Genomic DNA, 15,618 nt, shown 5'->3' on the forward strand with positions numbered 1-15,618 from the left:
GACGGTGGACAAAAAGTTTAACACACAATAATGAACCTCCAAATTTCGCATTTCCCAATAAAACTACAGACCGGCGATTACTGTGAATCCAAAAGAAATATTGTAAAACGTAGAGCGTATCGTGATTTCTGCGTCTGCGTCTAAGCCTTCAGCGCCTCAAGGCCTTCAGTTGGCCGCGGGCCACCGCGAGCCTTGGCAACAGTCTCGGCGCCGCTGGCGCGCCATGCACTCAGGATGAGGTTCACGATGTGGTCGACGCCGACGTTCTTCTTCACCTGTGCGAACACAGTCGGACCACCCTCGCGCATCTTGCGGGCATCGCGCTCCATAACACCCAGGTCAGCACCGACCGCCTCGGCCAAATCGGTCTTGTTGACGACAAGAAGATCGCTCTGTGTGATGCCCGGGCCGCCCTTGCGCGGTACCTTATCGCCACCGCTCACGTCAATCACATAAATGATGAAGTCGGCCAGCTCCCGGCTGTAGTTAGCAGCCAGGTTGTCGCCCCCGGACTCGATGAGCAGCAGGTCCGTTCCGAACACGGCATGCAAATCTTCGAGGGCTGCCAGGTTGGCGCTGATATCCTCGCGAACGGCCGCATGGGGGCACCCGCCAGTCTCGATCGCCTTGATGCGCTCTGCCGGCAGAGCACGGTTTTTTGTCAGAAACTCGGCATCTTCGCGGGTGAAGATGTCGTTTGTCACCGCAGCGATATTGTACTTTTCGCGAAGAGCATTGCAGAGGACCAGCATCAAAGCCGTCTTGCCAGAGCCAACGGGTCTAGAGGGCGCAAGAGGGTGTCAATAAGAAAGTTGGGGAGCGTAAACCAGGAGCACCGAGAGCAGGCGCTCAAAAACCAGGGGCGTATCTCTTACCCGCCAATGCCAATAGTGAACGCGCGGTCCTCCCAGTTCCGGCCCTCGACGATGGGCATTTCCCGCCCCAGGAAGCTACCGGGACCATCAAGGATCTCGTGGCTGTGTCCGTGCTCAGCGGCCGATACGGAAAAGTCGTGGCCATGGCTGGCGTGCATGGTGATGCCACCATCATGGGAGTGCATATGAGACATGGCGACGGTTGGTAGATGGCGAATTCCGGTGCAAAACAAGCGACGGAATGCAAGGACGAGTTTATGGGATTTTTGTTCAAATACGGCTCTCGGAGCATGCAGACAGTATATCGGTGGTGGCCGTTTTCTTATCAGTCAGGTCAGTGTGGGGTAGAAGCTCCATTGGCTCGCGCTGATAAACGTTGGAGGAAAGCCTGATAACGCATCCTAGGACGGTGAGGAGGGGCTATTATTGTATCAACCAGAACCATGACCAAAAAGAGGGTGATTCCGACAGGCAAAAAGGGCTGCCACTGGGGAAATTGGGACAGCAAAATTTTCAGGGCAAGTTTCTAAAGATGGCTTCGAAAAGTGAAAGATGACTAAAATAAAACTGTGGTACAGGAAACGCATACTCGCGGCTGCAACAGTTAGGCAAAGAAGGATGGATGGGATGAGCGATGAGGTCACATTAAAGCTTCATCCCGGCACAAGAGACATCGACAAACAAAAACACGCAACCCCAATATCATGTTACCACCCGCGACTTATAACAGGTACGCTATTATACCGGCTATATATCGCTACTTTAAAAAGACAGGACTATCCCCAATGCCCTCAATCATTTCCCGACGACACGAGACGCAGGTCATGGCTGAGGTCATGGCTTGACGACCAGGTCCAAGCTTGGTACGTACACCGCAACAAACATGGTAAGATACGATAAAACCGGTTCCTAGGAATCCAAACGGTTCTACCTGACAACGCCATCGGGCTGGCCTTGTCCTGGTCACAGCCTCGCTGCAGCCGGTATATGGGTCCCCAATTCAGTATGACCAAAAACGCGCCTCGGTGTTTGAAGAGCGAGGGCGAGCGTATCCTACCGCACGTGGTTACGAGGGCAGGCGTTGTGGCACAAATCGCAAACCGCATCTTCACAGTACCTGTGAAAGCAAGCATCGCGAGACCCATAACGTAAGACACATTGGCGAAAGCACGGGAGAGCCTCCGGCGGGATTTGCAGCCTGCCAGTACGAGCAATTTGGGATTTATAAAAGCCAATTAATAGCAATGGCAAAAGCCGCAATGCGACGGTGAGGCGAACAGATGAAGATGGCCAAGGTAGGAAAATATGGAGAGACGACGCTGCAGACAAAGCGCGGCACATCACCAGCCACCGACGTCGCTCATACGCTACCTCGCTGGTACCGACAACCCCGATTCTCGCAGCGGCAAAACCGGGATGGCTTGCGGCTGGATGGTTGAGTCACAGCGGTGTGTCGCGCCGGATACTGTCTGTTAACAATCAGCATCATTTTCGCTCGCTTTAGCACGTTTGTAATCCACACGCCTCCGTTGTTGCCATCCACCATTTGTCAGTAGCATGCCGTCGTCCGCAGCAAAAAATTTGAAGGTCGCTTGACCAGGCAACTTGAGCGTTCAGTGCATGTTTATTTTGGGCAACCATCTCAAGAGCTCTGTCGCAGCGACTTGGGTGGATGGAATTCCGTGTTACTGTGGTCCATCCCGTGTCGTTGGACTTGTTGCAAACCCACGTCACACATCACGTCGAAGGGAAAGAAAAAAAATAGTAAATAAGAGCAGCAGCTCAATGGAAAAAGGCGCATCGCTTACGGGCCAACCGCCGCGGCCCTATTTTAGCATCCTTCTTCCCAAAGTTCGCAAGCTGCCAAGCTACCCCGTCTAGCGCGACTTTTTGCTGTCCATCCCACTTCCTGCGGCATTACTTTGCTCAACTGTCGCCCTGTCTGGCCGCTGGGCCATGATCGTCTCATAGATCCTCTGCGTCGTATTCTTGGTGGCAGCCCATACCGTGGTGCCGGCGTCATGCATTTGCACGCTGTTGCCGCGTTTGGAGCTGTTGGGGGGCCACTCTCGATTATTGACGCGTTTTGCCAACGGTCAGGAGGGGCACTGACTGCACTGGCCCCGGATGCGCTGTTTCTGTTTCTAGTCAGGCCAATCCGGGCCTTACTCGCTATATTTCTCGTTCTTTTGTGTGCAACAAAAGATGTGGGAAAGACTACGGAGTGTATGTGGTAATACGTCCTACGCATGTCAACGAGCGTCGGCCTCGCTCGTCTTGGAGTGCTCTTGTTTCCCCGTCTGCGACTTTGTTGAGGAGGCGGGCATGATGCGGCCGAGACAGCGCAATTACGGACGGTGCATATGGCAGACAGAGAAGCATGCAAAGGCACCAGTCCGACAAGGTCTCATTCTACAAGCTTGTCAAGGGACGCTTGGATCGGGATGTCTCCTGACTCCTGCCGCGGAGCGTGTGGTGAGTAAGTCAGGGCAGACAAAGAGTCCGTAGTCCGGTAGGAGCGCCGAAGGGATGCAGATACAACGAGCGCCATGCGCAGCAGCCGGCAGGGCAGTGAAGGGCGCCTGTAGCCATCTCACTCGTCGTGTTGCCCCTCCTGTCCCAAGTGGCGAGTTGCGGGACAGCTCTCCTGGGGGCAAGACAAACCCCACCATGCCAACCTCCACCACAGAGACCGCCGTCTGCAGCCCATGACGACCCATTGCTCGTTGCGAGACAGGCAGGTACGCACCAGGTCCGCACCACGGCGAGGTATATTATTTCATGACCCTCATGCCACTCCTCGCTCCTTCCTTTTTCTTTTCTTTTCTCCCCTTTCTCTTTCTCCTTTTTCCTCTCCTTTCCTTTGCTCTCTTCTCTTGCTTTTCTTCGTTCTCCATCAACTCTTCTGTCCTGTATCCCATCACTAAATTCAATTGAGCTCTTTGAAGATCTCGCACCAACTCAAGGTACGTTCTACATATCATAACTAGCACCTGTTCGTGCTGGCTATTGCTACGGCTGTTTTTTTTTTTTTGCCCCTCGTCGCGCGTTGTTGCTTTTTGGCGTGTTCCCCCTGTACGTTGCTACCCCGCCATCGATCGACCAGCTTCCACTATTACTTCACGTATTGAGAGGCGCGATCAAAAGACGGCCGGGCGACCATACCGACCGTCGGTACAGCTTCTTTGCTGGAGCTCGCATCGCAACCAAACTTCTTGACGGCTCCGGTTCGAGTTTCGCTCGGCTTTAGAGCAGTCAGGCATGGGTGCAATCGAGCAGCAACGCACCCCATCTTTATACGTGATGGTTTCCTTGACCTCCCCACTTCCGGGACCGTTGCCAGTGCCAAATACAGCCTGGCCCAGGAACCGTTCTTCCCTTTCCCCTCCTTCTCCGTTGGTCCCAGATCCAGTCTTCGTTTCTTAGCCGAGCTCGAAGACCTGGCCAGTCCTTTTTGCGGCTATTCCGTCCGGAGGCACCCGTGAATGGCTCAGCTGCAACCCGAAAATACCTGGTAACGGCTACTCCGACAGCATTAGCATTCCTATTTCTTGTCGTCTGTGTTTTCGTCACATTGGTGTCTGACCTGGTGACGACTGGCTCGGCTGTTGTTTTTAACCTTGACTTTCGTGCGCTTAATTCCTGATATTTTTGGTATTCTTTCTCTCTCTCTTTTATTTTATTTATTTATTTTTTTACCTCGCCTTCTTTTTCATCTCCCATCTGCAAAACACCGTCATTCCCAAAAGCTCATTGTTCTCCCGTCTTTTCTTTTTTCGGTTTCTTTTGATCTCGTACACATCAAAGCTTATTTGGCTAACTCAATTCCAAAGTCAAAATGGTTGTCAAGGCTGGTATCAACGGTTTCGGCCGCATTGGTCGTATCGTTTTCCGCAATGCCATCGAGCACGGTGACGTCGAGGTTGTTGCTGTCAACGACCCTTTCATCGACACCAACTACGCTGTAAGTCGCGACCTTCCGCTCCTTTTTGCCCGCTGCGAATCGACGGTAGCAATCCGGGGGAGACGCCTTTCCCCTTTTCCCGCCTCAATCAACCCTTTCATGAGTGAGATGGACAGCGTCCTGACACTATCGCTCTCCTCTCTAGGCCTACATGCTCAAGTACGACTCTACCCACGGCGCCTTCAAGGGTGAAATCAAGGTCGAGGCCAACGGCCTGAACGTCAACGGCAAGTCCGTTCGCTTCTACCAAGAGCGCGACCCTGCCTCCATCCCTTGGAAGGACACCGGTGCCGAGTACGTCGTCGAGTCCACCGGTGTCTTCACCACCACCGACAAGGCCAAGGCCCATCTGGCTGGCGGTGCCAAGAAGGTCATCATCTCGGCCCCCTCCGCCGATGCTCCCATGTACGTCATTGGCGTCAACGAGAAGACCTACGACGGCAAGGCCGACGTTATTTCCAACGCCTCGTGCACTACCAACTGCCTGGCTCCCCTGGCCAAGGTCATCAACGACAAGTTCGGCATCGTTGAGGGTCTCATGACCACCGTCCACTCCTACACCGCCACCCAGAAGACCGTCGACGGTCCCTCCGCCAAGGACTGGCGCGGTGGCCGTGGCGCCGCCCAGAATATCATCCCCTCCAGCACAGGTGCCGCCAAGGCCGTCGGCAAGGTCATCCCTGAGCTGAACGGCAAGCTGACCGGCATGTCCCTGCGTGTCCCCACTGCCAACGTCTCCGTGGTCGACCTGACAGCCCGCCTGGAAAAGGGTGCCTCCTACGACGAGATCAAGGCCGCTATTAAGGAGGCTTCCGAGGGCCCCCTGAAGGGCATTCTCGGCTACACCGAGGACGATGTGGTCTCCAGCGATCTGAACGGCAACTTGAACTCGTCCATCTTCGACGCCAAGGCTGGTATCTCCCTGAACCCCAACTTCGTCAAACTCGTTAGCTGGTATGACAACGAGTGGGGCTACAGCCGTCGCGTTGTTGACCTTATCAGCTACGTAGCCAAGGTCGACAGTTCGCATTAGCTACATGGCCGGATCAGCCCACGGATCTAAGGTTTCTCAGTCAACCATAGTCGTAGAGACAGGACACTCAACGAGGAACGGGAAACAACAACTTTCTGGTTTTGAAACATAAACGAGTTAAAAAGGTCATCCTAAACGCGAGATGTGCGTGTGCTGCGGTGATTGGCAGCACTGTTTCCCGGTAGCTTAGATTCCATATTTTTCTCTTTTTTTTTACTTTTTTAACTTTTTTTTTCTTTTCTTTTTTACGACTCGCACAACAGGTGTGTACTCAAGATGTGAGCACATAGAAAAATACCAAAAAATACCCGTTGCCGCAAACAAACTAAACTCGGTGACCAAATTGGCGATAATTACTGTGACGAAAGCCTTTCGTAATTTAGACAGGTTGGTGGTCTCCAAAGCCGTGCACATAACTATGGTACATGTAAAGATTACAGCTCCCTTCACCCTCTGATCAGGGATAATGAAACCAAAGTAACAGGTCTCTTTAAAAAGCAGCACCACCCATGCTTTCGCCCGCAATCGTTTTGAGGCTTTTCTCGCTGAGTTCACTCTTCAGCTCAAATGCTCGCGCTTCACGTTCCATCTTATCCCATGAGCGCAGTTGTTTGCGGAGGCGGTCCTGTTTCACGTCCAACTCCGACCGAAGCCGTTCCTCCTCCTCTCGTAATCTCTGGTAGTGGGGTACGATCTCAGGCAGGATGCCCATGTGCAACAACGGGTCTAGTTTTCCACCCGGGATAAGCACCGGCATGTTGGCCATGGCTTGTTGCGCAACCGATTGTGTCGACGAAGACATGGCCAACGACCCACGACCAGACCGGTCACGGTCCCGGTCACGATCCCGCAGATCACGGTGGTAGTTGTTTCGATCACCATTCATCGCTGCGCCAGAGGACTGCTGCTGACTGCCTTGCTGTTGTGATGCTGGCCCTGTAGGCGGGTTGAACGGCCGCGATCCGCCACCCAGGGATGGCGAGCCCCCGCGGCTACGGCGGCCGCTGGGCCTTTCAGGCCCGTTGGCAGATGACCCAGGCGGGCCACCCGGTCCCGCACGGGGCCCGCTAGGGATGCCTCCGCCCCCGCCTCCGCCGCCACTAGGTCCTCCCGTAGTTGGCGACGGGCCTGCGGAGCTCATTCGGCGCCCAGCCCCGGCCGAAAGAACCCATTGTCCATTCCCGCGACCTCCTTGACGAGGCGTGAATGGGCCATTCGGGCCACCTGGGCCGATCCCGGCATTTCCGCTGGTGCCGGTGCTTCGCTCGGCGCCTGCACCACCAGAACGACCTTGGCCGTAGCCTCGAGGACCTGTCGGCGGGCCTGAAGTTGAGAGAGGAGACACTTCGCCGCGGCCATGTCCTTGGGCTGGGCGGCCAGCCAACGGCGTAGACGGGCCTGGGGAGGGGGCCATTTTCCGGCTCTGGTTGGGGCCGGTCTGCGGATGACGGAGAGAGGCCGGACCAGATGGTGGAGATCGAACAGCCGGCGTCGCAAATTGAGAATGGGACACGGGTGAGCCAAAATAGCCATCTCGGCCGCCACCTACGCTGTAAGAAGACCCGATCGGGGCATTGGGCCCTCCACCTGCCAGGCCTCCAATATGAGGTGAACGAGGCGTCTGTGACGCCTGCCGGGAACGATCGTTGCGCTGCCGCCCCACTGGGCTTCTCCGGGGCGAGCTGGGACGAGACCCAGAGCGCGAGCCAATAGCCGAACGTGGCTGGCCAGCAAAGTTTCCAAAATCTCTTGTAGGAGAGGTGCGGCGCACAGGCCCGCCCATGCGGTTGTCACCAAGCGGTCGCTCTGACGAACGCGAGCGCGGTCGAAATCGGGGCGGCGAGCGTCTAGTTGTGGATCTGTTCCTAGGGCCACGGTCAGGAGTTCGAGACCGCCGTCTTGAATGCCAGTCAGTAAAAGAAGCGCCCCGGTAAGTACTTAACAGATGCGTGGGACATACCTCATATCTCGCAGAGGGGGTGCATCCCTTCGTGGTGGAGACCTCCCGCGGTCACGGTCCAGTATCCTGCCGCGGTCGTCGCCACCACGACGTGGCGAGACATATCTGGGGGACAAACGTCGCGGCGGGCTTCGCCGCATTTCGTTACCATTGCCACTGTGCCGCATACCGGGGCTCCTGGGGCGGCTGCGGCTTCGCTCGACTGGCCGCCATCTCTCAGACTCTCGCGCACGCTCCGATATCCTATATTGGTCGATGCTACGCGACCGTGGCCGTCGCGGCGATCTCCCAGGGATGTAGCTATCGCTGCTGGGAGGTGGCGATGCTCGCCGGTCTCGGTTGTCGCGGCCGTCCCAGTCACGTATGCGCTCCCGGTCCCTAATTGGACTCCTCTCTCGCCAGGGCGATCGTTCTCTCGCGGACGGTCGCCATGATTCGCCTGCGCCGTAGCGCGTGACCTCGCCGTCGTCGAATCTGCAAGGACTCGCGGTCAGCATTAATAGACAAACATAATGCATTTGCACGCAAAACAGCATACCAGCGGGACAGTATAACGACATACCTTCGCCCGTTATTTCTATCCCTATCCATATTGGGTTGTTCGGTGAGTGGTGGTCCCTTTGCAGAAAAAGAAAGGGGCCAGTCGCGCCGATGGCGCTCGAAAGGATATGTCGTCGTAGGCTCGAATAACGGTGTCGATTAAAATATTATTGGTGATTCAGAATATAATAATGAAAAGTTTTGGGTATCCAGGGGCGATATCGGTTGAATGACGCGTAGGGAGAAGATCAAAAATGCAAACGCAAGATGCCGCAACTTTAGTCCAAAGGTGTGACGCGGAAAGGTTTTATCGCGATAGTGATGGCAAAGCTAGCAAAACTGGAATCGCCTCAATCATGTAATGCGCTAGCTTGTCACGTGATTACACTATTTACTACTATGCCGTACCCTCAAACAATATCGACCATAATTTTGTGGGGGGGGGGGGGGGGAGGACATTATCCGTTGTTGTTTTCGATGCTGCGGTATATGTATCGTATTCGTGATGTATGTTACGTGGTTTGTGAAGGTAACATCTTTGTATCCTATGTAAGGTACCGTACTTGCAACTCGTGAACTAAAATAGAATCGTTGATACGAAAGAACATGAAAATAATGACCTGTTTGAAACTGCGCATATAATAAAAAGTCCGGAAGCAGTCCAACTATGTGTAAAATAGAAAAAAAAACAGACCAAAAAAAAGGCGAAGACAGCTAGTAGAGTTAAAGTAACACCAGAAAAAGCCAAAAAAAAAAAAAAAAAAAAAAAAAAAAAAAAAAAAAAAAAAAAAAAAAAAAAAAAAAAAACAACAACAACAATCCTGATTTAATTGCGCTGGACCTTCCTACCACGCCGAGTACGAGTTTTGCCTTTACGGCGAACACGAAGCTTCCCGTTACGTTGGAGACTCTAGCTCTCGTCCTCGGTAGTGTTGCCTTCGGTTCCGGGCAGGCGCTCAAGTATCCACTCGTGAGCGTCGTCGGCATGCTCCTTAAGCATGCGGTTGAGGCCCATGAACGGGCTGCGGACAACATCACCAAAGCGGCGTTTGCTGATCTTACGTGTGAACTCACTGGTCTGCCAGCAAGCATGATCAGCACCAACGTAGACGCGTGAGTGGGTCTTGTACCACTGAGTCAGGTCTGGGTCCGCGTCGCTCTTGACAGCCCGAAGGCTGCCGTTGACAAAGTTGACGACACCGTCAATGCGAGATTTGCAGTCTGGAGTTGGTTAGAAACAGCCACAAAAGTAGGAATGGACGGGACGTGATAGACGCCGGGGTTTGAGCAGGTACATACCGCGGTTGACTAAGAGGACTTTGACGCCCAGATAGGCATTGCCTACTCCAAGAAGGAAGATCTGCTGGGCAGTCTCGGAGATTTGGAGGTAGTTATCCCAGATGTAACAAACCAGCTCCTGGATCTGAGACTGTATGACTTCCTCATTTATCCGTGGGATGAAAGACTCGTTGTCCTGGTTCGATGTTAGCCATTCTGCGTAGACCGTATCCATGCTGATATAGTGGATTTTGTCGCAGCGGTTAAAACTCACCTCCGGCTGGTTACTGTAGTGTGGGACGTTGATGTCAATGACACCGAAGCCTTGCTCAATGGCCCAGTCAATGTACGGCATAACGCCATCGTTCTTCAAGCAGTCATGTCAGTGGCTTAAAATCAACAAAGTGCCTAGATTTGGGCCGAGGATATACATACCATCCATGAGTTGTGGGAGTCAAGTGAGTTGTCCAAGACATCGGGCTGTGCTACGAGTTCTGGCCTGTAGATGAATTAGTGATTGGGGCTTCGCTTGGGATGAGTCTACATAATTTTGCCGAACATACGGATCGTGTATTATGACGATGATCTTTTTCGTAGTGCTTAAACTGCGCGTGACAAGAACCTGGTCTTCAAAAGACTTGTAGATGGAGCTGCGCTGAATAAAGAGTGGGAACATGCCATGCTTTACCGACAACATGTGGCGCTGGAAAGAGCGGATGACATCGTGTAGACGTAGCGCACCCTGGGACTGTAGATCGAGCACATCAACGACGCCCGGTCGCATACATTCCCAGTACGGTGCCTGGTGAGCCTGGACACGCGCAAGAAGTCGAGCGGCATCTTTGCGCAGCTTTGGGATTTCGAACTTCGGTGGCGGCTCGCCCATGAGTGTGCGGGCCACCGCAAGGGCCGATGCCGAGATGGCCGCGAGATTGTAGCCACCTTCAAGGCAGACAGCAACCTTTCCAGATGCAAGAGACATCAGCATGTGCGTCATGTGCGCGTAGCATTCCGGCGTGACAAAGCAGCCGCCCAGCTCGTCTCCAGCAGCAGCATCAAAACCAGCCGAGATAATGACAAGGTCAGGGTTGAACTCGTTGGCGATAGGCATCACAATCTTTTGGAAAGCTGCCATGTACTCGCCGTCACCCATTCCCTGCTGGTCCCAGCCAATATTGATGTTGCGGCCCAGGCCTGCGTCGGCACCACATTTGTCGATGTTACCGTCGGGTGTGGAAGGGTCGCTGGGTGCGCCCGGATAAAACTGGCCATCTAAATAGACGTGTAAGGAGATGTACAGGACATTTGGATCGTCGTAGAACATGTTCTGGATGCCATTTCCGTGGTGGACATCCCAGTCCAGGATGAGGACTTTGCGACAAAGGTCGGGGTATTCTTTCTGGCAGACACGGGTGGCGATCGGCACGTTGTTGAACAAACAGAAGCCCATGGGCTGGTCATACTCGGCATGATGGCCAGGAGGTCGGATGATTGCAAATGCGTTTTTGACATCGCCACGCACAACAGACTTGCACGTTTCGATGGCACCACCGGCCGACAGCAACGATGCTTCGTACGTCATGGAGCCGACATAGAGGGAGTCGCGTCCCTCATCCATGACTTTGCTAATCATGCGCAGCTCATACGTGGGCTTTTCAGACAATTCCTTAACCCAGTGGAAGTGGCGGGGATGGTGTGCCAGCAGGATCTCCTCTTCTATCGCGTCCCGCGCAGCAATGCGCCACATGTATTTCGTCGGGCAGTTGCGGATGGTTTTGATGAGGTCAGCATCAGATCCGCTGAAGACAAGACCGGCACGCTTGAAGGCACCCATGATCTCTGAGATACGTGCCGGATCCTCCGGGTGGTGAGGACCTGCACCAAAATCGGCATTGGCGTGCAGTTTCATGCGGTCATCGTAGCAGCAACCCGTTGGCAGAAGGCCCCGCCGCTTAAAGTCAACGGGGTAGCCCATGGGATCGTCTTCCTCATCATTTAGGTCATCATCCTCATACTCGTCGTCGGCGGCTGATCGGCCGTTGCTCCCGTTGTTGTTACCGTTGCTGCTTCCATTGCTGTTGCCATTCGATTTGGTCACAAACCCGTTTGTGTCAGCACCGGCCAACCCGAAAATAGGAGGATGAGGCTGCGGCAAGTCCATGCCATCCATCAGTACGTCATTGTCTGCGCCAACCATTGCGCCAGAGGTATCGAGCAGAGAAGGATAGGGAAATGAGGGAGAGACACCCAGTCTCTCCCTGGAAACAAGAAGGCCTGTGATAGCTAAGATCTCAGAGTGCCTTTGGGCACCGCGTCAAGAGAATTCTACCAGACGATAGAGCGTCAGAAGATGCGTTTCGCCTTCTTCCTCTTGTGAATATCGGTCACAAAGAGGGCGTCGAAGAAAAACCTGCCGACGACAATGCACGTTCCGGGGCTGTGAAGGTCAGCATTTATTGAGCAGTTTGCAGCTCGGAGGCTGCTTTCATGGCTGATTAAAGCTGAAAAAGAACTGAGGCTCAAATCGAGGAAAGCATTTTGTTTGCAAGACGCGCTTGCGACAAGCAGCACTGGCTTCGAGAGATGCAACTCCTTTCGAGAACGCAGAACTCTTCTACTTGGTCCCAAAGAACAACGAGAAGGCCTGTCGGTCAAGGGCTAAAAACCACTGACAGCCCGTCACAAAAATAAGAAAGGGCAACATACCGAGGTCTTTTGTTGAGACGAAGCGGATCAAGCCTTTGAAGTCTTTGAAGTCTTTGAAATTTGAACACGGGAAAGCGGCCGCCATTCGCCTTTTCATATATGCTTGCTGCGCCGAATGCACACGGTCTGTCTGGTTATTGTAAGACAGCAGTGGACAAAAGATTGCGTCCAGAAAGGGTGTCTTTTTCACAGACCGCCGTCGGGGTGTGGGGTCTGGTGAACTGTGGTTGTTGTGCTGAACCAACAAAGGCCGATTGGGGATGGTGATTAGATCCTGTGCAATTCCGTTAGAAATTGGCGACGAGTGGAAACCAACGAGTGCTGTCGGAGTGGGAAGGCGCGTGGGAAGGCTGGCGGCAACCCAGGCCTAAATTGGCTGGGGTATCCAGACAGCCTGGTGAGGTTGGGAGTTAGTGGCCATGCTGATGCACGCCACTGTAGCCAATCCTGAGCCGCTAAACACATATTTTCTCAGATCGCCCCCAGAAGCCAGATGAAAGCACATATAACTATAACAAGAGTCCACAATTGGTTCATCGGTCTAGTATTTTTGTCTACGTTTATACATTTTCCCCCTATGTATTGCGGACCAAGCGCAAACAAAAATTAAAAAAGCACAGAAGGCTCCTGCATACAGGAACGTTGACAAGACTGCGTAAATATGGGAACATCTAAATGAGGTCTCTCACGAGTCAGGGCCATCGCATTGACGAGGAACCATCATCATTTTTCGTGATCTTATGGATTCAGGAGGCCTGTAGGAATCTCGGGACGTGAACGAAAGAAGGACTCTTCTGGGCGCCAGTCGAGGTTGAGACCTATCATTTCACCGACACGCGCGCAGTCGGCCTCCGTTGCCGGATCATCCCAGTCGAGAATGCCGCCGTGGCACTGGCCCATCATCCGCGTGTAAACTGGCAGACAAAGGGTGCCGCTCGATGGCTGCGTCATTGCGGGAAATTCCGTCTGCATTCTGCCCCAGCGCTCGTGGATCACGCAGGACAGAGCAATAGTGAGGCTCTCCGTGTCAAACTCAAAATGCGGGTGGCGTTGACGGATATCTTGGATCAGGCGTAGCTTGGTAAACTTGTGACTATTCTCCATGTAGTAGAGCAGCTCATCGGGAGACAGCTTGCTCATAGTAGCAACGACGATACGGTTCTCGCGCTGCTCACCCCAGCCAATACGCGCGGCATCCTTCTCGGAGAGCTCAAAATCCTGCAACATTGTCAGCTGCGATAGCCCCTTACAAAGGAGGAATATGTCGCGCTGGTGGAATGAATACTTACAGCACCGATGCGTACATTCGCAATCGACGGACACATCGTCAGCTCAATGATATCCTCAACTGTACGCCAAAGATCCTTGAGTTCGCCTAGTTCGCTGTTTGACAATGAACGGAGTTGGTTGATACGAATGTCTCTTCCCGACGGGACGAAGACGTTGGGGCGCACCAGGTCCCCGTGGAAATAATATGCGTAGCGCATCCAGTGATAGAGGGCCCGGCGCAGGCGAAAATTTTCCCGCGATGTCAGGCTCCGTGTCATCAGCGGCGACGCATTGAAGCGGTGCTGTGGGAAAATGCGTTCCCAGCCTCGCACCGTACGGCAAATCGAAAGAAGCCGGTTGATGTCAGAGTTCTCAACCCTTGCTTCTGCGCACGAGATTTTTATGGCGGCGGTATGGCCTGGGCAGTGCCTCGGAAGCGTGCCACCCGGACTGAGAACTGTGTTTTGGCGGCGAATACATTTGTCCAGCCACGTACCCCACGGGATCATCAGATCGGCAGGTGATGCCTTGACAACCTGAAGAAGACTGTCGAATGGGCTGAATTCCTCCTGAGCTATCCGTAGCACGATTGAGGTTCGATTTTCTGCAAATATACCGGAGAACCGCTTGTTCGTGGCAGCCAGGCTGAAGGCGGATGTCATGTCCAGGTGCTGAAACACTTCCACTAAAACCTCGACCGGTGTCCTGTCGAGGACAGTTTTTGTCTCTTGCGCCGCGCCAGTTGGGACTGACGTAGGTGGAAGACACCCAATGCTCCCTATGCCAGCAGGATTCCCAAATGGACTTTCGGACGCGCAGTGTGCCGCCCGGTTTGGCGACATGCAAACTGCGAGCGACATTGTGCCCGGCACGAGTTGAATGATTTGGCAAAACTCCTGTGAGAACAGATGGATTGTCTTACAAAAAATGAGATTAATCACACGAACCGTATTGGTGATATAGTCTTAGGTGTCTTGGTCGAGTGCTTCGGTGCAGGTTGTTGGATGCTGTTTCCGCTTTGCTCTTCTGATGTGTTATCCCAATTAACCGTGGTGGTCACAAACAAGAGAGAGACACCAATTGCAAGATAGCAGGGATGCTAACCACCCAAAATATGTCGAGTTTGGCAGTTGCGGAAAGAAACACACAGTGTGGGATTGTCGATTGAACGTGTTGGAAGTTGCGATGAGGCTGTAAAATGAATAGAAAGATAAAATGTGGAGAAACAATGCGTAAAAGGTCGGGTTTAAAAGCAGTAGACGGATGATAATTGAACAGAATTATTGTTTCTCTCCACGATTGTAGATCGAGGGGACAAGGAGCAACTGGGATGGAGAAGCCGCCCACGGTTCGGAGCTTGTCTCGATGTATGTGAATCGAGAGGTCCGACCCGTCTTCTTCGTGGTGCGACTCAAAGATTGCGCACCCCGCCGTTGGGGCTATCTAGGAAGCACACGATGCCGGTGTTGAAGTCGTTGATTTGTTTGGTTTTGATGACGCTCGTCATGTTGACGGAGGTCAGAATGGTCGTTGTTTGTGATGCCGTTAAGGCTACGTTGCGCAAAGGCGCGGCAGCCATATTCGTGAATGTGAATTGTTTGTGGAGCGAGGCGGCAGAACTAGGTGGTAGTCGGTTGCGTGGATGGACGATGGTCTCCGTCACGAACGAGGCGAAACGAAGTGATGCAGAGATGGTTGAAAGAAACGAGTGATGAGATAACTACAAGAGTTGTTTGGTAAACAAGAAGTAAGGGCCGAGGGCGGCTGTGCGAGAAAGGGGAAAGCACGCGTCGGAGCTGGAGGCGAAACGAGCTCTGGCTGGGGTCGTGTGGGTCCGGCCGTCACACGGGAACACTAAATTACGGCGGGCTGCCTAAGGAAACCGACGGAACCACTTCAGTTGAAATAGTACACGTGACACGTATGGGATGAAGTTAAGTATGAGTGCCGTGGGCCATGCGCATGGCTTTCACGTGGATTGACAAAATTATTT

General features: G+C 53.4%; 5 protein-coding genes across 5 annotated transcripts; 1 reads left to right on the plus strand and 4 right to left on the minus strand.

Annotated features, from left to right (window-relative positions):
• Positions 1-140: 140 nt before the first annotated feature.
• SPBR_04368 (urease accessory protein) lies at positions 141-1,069 on the minus strand (the record flags this gene model as incomplete). The annotated part of the gene is made up of 2 exons (XM_040762651.1): positions 141-780; positions 876-1,069. The coding sequence occupies 2 exons, from the start codon at positions 1,067-1,069 to the stop codon at positions 141-143; spliced, it is 834 nt and encodes a 277-aa protein (XP_040621510.1).
• A 3,644-nt stretch (positions 1,070-4,713) lies between these two features.
• Positions 4,714-5,872, plus strand: SPBR_04305 (glyceraldehyde 3-phosphate dehydrogenase; the record flags this gene model as incomplete). The annotated part of the gene is made up of 2 exons (XM_040762588.1): positions 4,714-4,839; positions 4,985-5,872. 2 exons carry the CDS (start codon positions 4,714-4,716, stop codon positions 5,870-5,872), a joined length of 1,014 nt encoding a protein of 337 aa, XP_040621511.1.
• Positions 5,873-6,362: 490 nt separating this feature from the next.
• On the minus strand, positions 6,363-8,423 carry SPBR_04142 (uncharacterized protein; the record flags this gene model as incomplete). Its single annotated transcript, XM_040762425.1, has 3 exons — positions 6,363-7,731; positions 7,833-8,306; positions 8,395-8,423. The coding sequence occupies 3 exons, from the start codon at positions 8,421-8,423 to the stop codon at positions 6,363-6,365; spliced, it is 1,872 nt and encodes a 623-aa protein (XP_040621512.1).
• Positions 8,424-9,282: 859 nt separating this feature from the next.
• SPBR_04100 (histone deacetylase 6/10) lies at positions 9,283-11,847 on the minus strand (the record flags this gene model as incomplete). Its single annotated transcript, XM_040762383.1, has 4 exons — positions 9,283-9,593; positions 9,672-10,017; positions 10,086-10,149; positions 10,214-11,847. 4 exons carry the CDS (start codon positions 11,845-11,847, stop codon positions 9,283-9,285), a joined length of 2,355 nt encoding a protein of 784 aa, XP_040621513.1.
• Positions 11,848-13,094: 1,247 nt separating this feature from the next.
• On the minus strand, positions 13,095-15,204 carry SPBR_04140 (uncharacterized protein; the record flags this gene model as incomplete). The annotated part of the gene is made up of 5 exons (XM_040762423.1): positions 13,095-13,574; positions 13,646-14,010; positions 14,122-14,373; positions 14,431-14,521; positions 15,052-15,204. 5 exons carry the CDS (start codon positions 15,202-15,204, stop codon positions 13,095-13,097), a joined length of 1,341 nt encoding a protein of 446 aa, XP_040621514.1.
• Between the last annotated feature and the right edge of the window lie 414 nt (positions 15,205-15,618).

This window comes from Sporothrix brasiliensis, assembly GCF_000820605.1.
Source record: "Sporothrix brasiliensis 5110 chromosome Unknown Cont16, whole genome shotgun sequence".
In the NCBI taxonomy this organism is placed as follows: domain Eukaryota; kingdom Fungi; phylum Ascomycota; class Sordariomycetes; order Ophiostomatales; family Ophiostomataceae; genus Sporothrix; species Sporothrix brasiliensis.